This window comes from Glandiceps talaboti, chromosome 20, assembly GCF_964340395.1.
Source record: "Glandiceps talaboti chromosome 20, keGlaTala1.1, whole genome shotgun sequence".
NCBI lineage: Eukaryota > Metazoa > Hemichordata > Enteropneusta > Spengelidae > Glandiceps > Glandiceps talaboti.
Window position 1 is genome coordinate 5,504,774 of NC_135568.1, and position 6,831 is coordinate 5,511,604.

Here is a 6,831-nt window from a genome sequence, read left to right on the forward strand (position 1 = left end):
CTTAAAAGTTACAATATATCACTATATTCGGACAAAGACTTTCAATGAACAACGGGTGAGGTAAACATTTCAATACAGTGTTTCTCCTAAAATCATTCATGCCCGAACCAAACATTTTGCGGTGTGTTTTCTTTAGTGGCACTGTGATTTTAGAAGTGAAACTTCTTCATTGAATCTGAAAAGATATATCACTTTCAGCTAGTTTATTAAAGTTTGAAAGGGGTGTGCAGGTCTGAGGCAAGGAATCCGTTTTTATACTGCTTTGATTAATTTATAGAACTGAACTGAGTGCGCATGTGCAATAACACTTGACCTAGCTTGTAAACATCGACCTTGGCGTCTCAGCTCAGTGCAGCCTCGTGACAGTCCCAGTTAGTTGTTTGGGCGACGATCTATCGATCTCCCGGATCGTGGGTCCTTTCCTTCAATCACTCACTAGACTATATCAAGTAAGATAAACTCTAGGTAGGTACCTAACCCCGTAGAGTAATTTGACAGTGAAATATTCGGACAAAATTGACTAAATGAACACTCGTGATCATGACCCGCCCTATAATAGCTGCAATAATTGTAGCGTCTTGTTGCGGTTTTGTGGGGTTTTTCGTCAGTTTTGGCGACTTTTTAAGTTTTAGTGTTTATAGGGTGCGGTTTAAACACTAAAACTTAAAAACAAACCCACCAAACCGCAACAAGAGGCTACAATTATTGCAGCTAGACCCGCCCGAGCGCACATTGCAATGCCCATACTATATCGTGTATTACAGTTAATAGCTACATTCTGAGCGTAACTACGGCGTCCCACAAGTTTCTGTTCATGAGTCCATTCTGTTACCACATATAAAAACATGGTCATGAAAATCTTGTTTGTGATACATACTATCATCTGAAAATCTTCAATGCTTGCATCATGGGTTCCATGGTTGCATGCTGTTCTTCAAACAGCGCCCCCAGTGGGCAAAATATACAATATTTGGTCTTTTTTCTAAACGGTGACTGAATTTGCATTTTCTTTCAGTTTCTGAAATGGACAGTGAAGAGTTGGTATTTAGTCGATATGAATGAAGCATATCAAGTGTTACTTTACCGACTTGAGAATAATACACTCTCTGACAAAGGTATGTTGTTTTAAAACATAACATCACTCATTCCATTGTAGAATATTGACTTGATAACAAGTTTGTTATTTGCAGATTTTTAATCCAGTAGTCTTGAATGAAACTGCTTTTTAGCACAAATGAACTGGTTAAAGTGGTAATATGGATGAGGATTGGATATCTATTTTGGATTTTTAATTCTAAAACAATTTTGTCATGGTATCCTACTTGCCAAATCAACATGAAATATTATAGACCACATCTGCAAATTATTAATAAATGTGTGATATGTTTGTTATTGAAAATACAATAGCAAACCTTTTACACAATTTTTGGGCTTTTTGCTACGGTATTGAGTTCCAAACACTTGTGCAGTAGCTCTAAAAATATGAAATTTTATCAAAAATTTATATCTCGAAAACTACTTTGTGAGTGGGGACTAACATTTTATGAGGATGTTTCTAGAAGAGTTATTCTGCTGATATTGTTCGAGATATAGTCACAAATGGCCCCTGCAACCATGACTACACCCTTAGCAATGACTATATATCTACACATTTTGCAAAGATAGCAATATAGTTGGGTTTGCAAGTGACTACACATTCAAAAATATGTATGCTATATGTCTAGTAACGAGATCACGCCTCAAGCAACTGTAAATGTGGATGTGTATTTTATGCTTAGCAACAAGGCCATGCACATAGCAATAGTAAAATAATTGCACAAGTGAATAAACATTCAAAAGTAAACATTTATGTATACCTACTGTCCTATCAACAAGACCACACACATAGCAACTGATGGTGTATATGGCAAAACTACCAACAGGATGAGTTACACAAGTTGATAAATATTCAATGAAATGACATGTAGTTATCCACTAACTATAAAACTGTTCATGCATATCAACACTAAAGTGATCCGGGATTGCACTAGACTTTGAAACCAGTGAGTCCCAGGGACCCATCACTGCTGAAAATATGGGGTCCCTTTAAAAAAAAATGGGGTCCTAGTTTACTATCATTTATTATCACTCATATCCACACAAATGTCTTCATAAACATTCATTCATAATAAATCCACACATACACATTGTCATATCATGTACACTATGTTATTAAATAGCTTTTATTTTGAATTCATGTGTTGTTATATGTATTCATCAGTACAATGATGCACACTAGAATCAAATACTCTCCAATACACATTCCACGACATACTGTGTTACATATTTAGTTCATTCTCACAAACCAGAGATGTTACTTCTTCCGTGAATAAATGGACAATGCCATAAAAGAGGCTGTGGTTTGCAACGCTAATTTAGTTATCAACTGGAGGTAGGAAATACTTCACACATGGAAGTTCCGATCGACGTTTCACTATGTGATCATGGAGGCGGCCATATTTGTTTACATTCTCACTACTGTAAAAAACCTCATGTCAGCATCATCGGGTACTTTACATCTGTCTTACAAAATATATAAACATTCATAAAAATGCAGTACTAAAGTTGATTTGTGTTGATCAAGCGTGTAAAAGAAAAATTACCGATCGCATGGGTGATCGATGTTCTTAGTAGAGATGTTACGGAGAAACTCCTGCGATGTATAATATCGTAGTAAAGAACGATTCATGGTTGCGATCGATGTGATGCAGATCGAAGTTCTGTCTGCCTTAGAAAGCTACAAACTCCATTGTCGGACGAATCAAGTCTTTTGGCGGATGAATAAAAGTGGAGATCGTAGCGTGAAAATGCTCGACAAGCGTCAAAATGTATGCAAATTGCAACGTATTTCCCACGCTTGCCGCCATGTTTTATGACATCACCGACGATGGAAAACCCCAGCATGCATTATCACTACGAAAGTGTCGGCATGAGTGAAAGATACCATGTCATTGTTGATGTCGCGTCGGGCGCCAGCATCATGTACGATCAGTTCACACATTCTTTACTTATAAATTACACTTTCACACATCTGGTGTTAGATCATTTTTTTTCTTTTCCTTTTTTGATCAGGCTTTTTATTGTCTTTACAAAGACTTTATCATTGAACGATGTACATTGTCACCGTCACCGAGCATACATAGTGATGGGTCCCAGGGACCCGCCGGTGAAGATTGAAGTGGGTCCCATTCAAATGCATTGCGTCCCGGATGCGAAATAACACGTTAACGCGAACCCTGAGTGATGGTGCATAGTGCTTAGGTAACAACAAGGATGAATTAGAATGTCAATTAATGCTGTTAAAACAATTATCACAAACTGGACAGTTGTGCTACAGAGCCATTGATACTATTTTTCAGTGAAGGTTTATGTAGAGATCTTTACTTCAATACACAAATGGTTCACAACATTAAGGGTAAATTTAAAAAAAATGGTTGTTAAGTAGCAAAAAAAAAGATAACTGTTTCGGCAAACCATGCACACTATTTAAATACCCTTGTGTCAGTCAGTTTTTCTTGTTTGGCCAGCCCATACAGTCTGCAGATCCATGGGGAAACACAAAAATAACCCTCCCTAATACAGTGAAGGCAACTGCAGAGCAAATCATGAACAAGCAAATGACACCTGCCCCACACACACTCATGCTAACATACTAAATAAAAAAGACCAGTAACTTAACTGCCATAAATAGTAGACTGAGTGACATGTTTGTTAAGATTTTTTTTATAAAACTTATGTCATCGTACAATTTTAGACAAACTGTCCTGACCAGAAACAATTCTCTCTCTTCTTTTTTATTCGCCTAAGCATGCATAATTCTTATGTTTTTGGTCAGTCTGTCGTTTCCACTAATCACAAGGAATCTTCTTGACACATAAGAGAAATACAGTGCATTATGGTGTTGTTTAGTCAGTATCCCTGAGTAAGACTTACACAGCACAATACCACATCATTTAATTTCTGCTATCCATGTGATGTCACGTAATGTGTGTGTCTACCAGGGTATTGTTCACATCTGTTATGAGGTTCTCTGAATCATGGTTGTTTGTTACACTTTTGCATTCATATATATATCACATTTATGGATGAAATTGGCTAGTGACATATACTATGTTCAGACTACAAACTTTCACTCTGAGGCATTACAAAGTACTAAAACTAATAAACTGGATATGGGAGTCCAGTCACACTGGATTTTTGTACCTGACACAGATCACATAACAAAGTCATCCAATTTACTATAATCATAGCCTTCATTTATTCCATTCATTTAACAGCAACCCTGTACTTTAACCCTGGAACCCTCCTTATCTAGAAAACTATACACTTACATAATCAAATGGAATTGTGTGTCAGACACAAAAGATAAGTCGACTCTAAACCCGTATTGTACCTGACCTATTCAATCTAACCCTATTCAGAGTGGACATATACTGTTCATATTTACTTTTTTAGGTTAGGTAAGACTAGAGTCAACTCAGAGTCAACTAAACTGGCTAAATGAGAACCCCCTAATAGAGTCTTCAGATGATCACTGCCTTTTTAACAATTAACGATAATATTAAAATGTTGATTTACATATGTGATCAGTGAGTCACTTAACTAACATCTTTATTCTTTGTGTCAACAGATATATCCATGGTAATAGATTGTCTTTGTCAACATGGACTTGTTACATTGGATGAAGTCATGGTTGAAGAAGACACTCAGGAGCATTGTATAGAATATAGTACAAGAAGTGACAGTGATGTGTTAGTGACCAATGAGAGCCAGAATTCTCCAGAAAATACAATGACATGTGGAAATCGTGATAACATTAGCAATGAACAGACACTACTAGACTCTGAAGAGCATTGTGTAGGGTATGGTCCTATAAGAGATGACAACGGAATGCACACAAATGAAAGGTCATTTGTACTTGAAGAGTGTAGTGAAAGTTTTGTTCAAAATGGTGATCTGAAAAAGCACATGAGAATCCACACAAATAAAAGTCCATTTGTATGTAAGGAGTGTGATAAATGTTTTGCTCACACTTGTAGTTTGAAAGTACACATGCAAATCCATACAAATGAAAGACCGTTTGTATGTAAGGAGTGTGGTCAAAGTTTTGTTCACAGTGGTAGTTTGAAAGTACACATGAGAATCCATACAAATGAAAAACCATTTGTATGTAAGGAGTGTGACAAATGTTTTGCTCGTAGTGATAGTTTGAAAGTACACATGAGAATCCACACAAATGAAAGACCATTTGTATGTAAGGAGTGTGGTCAAAGTTTTACTCATAGTGGTCATGTGAAAGTACACATGCGAATCCATACAAATGAAAGACCGTTTGTATGTAAGGAGTGTGGTCAAAGTTTTACTCAAACTGGTCATTTGAAAGTACACATGAGAATCCATACAAATGAAAAACCATTTGTATGTAAGGAGTGTAATAAATTATTTGCTCGTAGTGATAATTTGAAAGTACACATGCGAATCCATACAAATGAAAGACCATTTGTATGTAAGGAGTGTGGTCAAAGTTTTACTCAAAGTTCTCATTTGAAAGTACACATGAGAATCCATTCAAATGAAAGACGATTTGTATGTAAGGAGTGTGATAAAAGTTTTGCTCATAGTGATAGTTTGAAAGTACACATGAGAATCCACACAAATGAAGGACCATTTGTATGTAAGGAGTGTGGTCAAAGTTTTACTCAAAGTTCTCATTTGAAAGTACACATGAGAATCCATACAAATGAAAGACCGTTTGTATGTAAGGAGTGTGATAAAAGTTTTGTTCACAGTGGTAATTTGAAAGTACATATGAGAATCCATACAAATGACAGACCATTTGTATGTAAGGAGTGTGGTCAAAGTTTTGTTCACAGTGGTAATTTGAAAGCACACACGAGAATCCACACAAATGACAGACCATTTGTATGTAAGGAGTGTGATAAACGTTTTGTTCGTAATGTTACTTTGAAATTACACATGAGAATCCACACAAATGAAAGACCATTTGTATGTAAGGAATGTGGTAAAGGTTTTCACCAAGTAACTAATCTAAATGCTCACATGAGACTCCATACAGATGATAAATGATATTTGTATCATTAAGTAAAATAAACATTTTAATTTAATGAAATTTCTAATTTGATATTACATGAGAATTGATACAAATAAAAAAAACATTCATATGTAATACCCAGTTGGCCAGAGTTTAGTTTATCAGATGTAATAATTATACTGTAAAAGGTTGTCCATATTTTTCATAATCTATGTACCCTATGAAATGATATCTAGGTGGATATGTGGATACCTTGTAGGAAATGTGCATGAAACTATCTAGAGCCAGATTTTTTATTTGGATTATTCTAAAATGATAATTTTGTGATATTTTAGACCTAGCATGGTAAGGTATCTACTTACAGAAAATGATTATAATATAATATAATATGATATAATAAAATATAATATAATATCTTATAAATCTGTTATAGTTTAAAAATATATTTCAAAAGGTAGAATAGAGATCAAGGAACATAAAAATACCCAATATTGAAATGAAAACTTTAAATTTAGGTGTAAAATCCCAAAATTACCAGAATATCTCATGAGTAAAGTCAAGTATTTTACTTCTAAGTGACTGTCAGTCAGTGTATTAGTACATATACAAGTAACCCCCTGTAAAACGATGGGTACATGACTGTCTCAGACCAAATGCACAGGCGTCATAATTAAGATTGAATCTGCTCTTTGGAACATTTATGGGGAGTGGCCTTAGTTTATTAAACACTGCCCTTTTTC

The 6,831-nt window shown here is 35.4% G+C and overlaps 1 protein-coding gene across 1 annotated transcript; it reads left to right on the top strand.

Annotated features, from left to right (window-relative positions):
- Nucleotides 1-377: 377 nt before the first annotated feature.
- LOC144450886 (uncharacterized) lies at nucleotides 378-6,194 on the top strand. The gene is made up of 3 exons (XM_078141634.1): nucleotides 378-465; nucleotides 1,016-1,115; nucleotides 4,670-6,194. The coding sequence occupies exons 2-3, from the start codon at nucleotides 1,055-1,057 to the stop codon at nucleotides 6,124-6,126; spliced, it is 1,518 nt and encodes a 505-aa protein (XP_077997760.1). The 5' UTR covers nucleotides 378-465; nucleotides 1,016-1,054; the 3' UTR covers nucleotides 6,127-6,194.
- The last annotated feature ends 637 nt before the right edge of the window (nucleotides 6,195-6,831 follow it).

Excerpts from the sequence above, each read along its gene's own strand:
- LOC144450886 (XM_078141634.1), top strand. The coding sequence starts at position 1,055 with ATGAATGAAGCATATCAAGTGTTACTTTACCGACTTGAGAATAATACA. Across the intron at positions 1,116-4,669 it reads TAATACACTCTCTGACAAAG|ATATATCCATGGTAATAGAT; the intron begins GTATGTTGTTTT and ends TTGTGTCAACAG.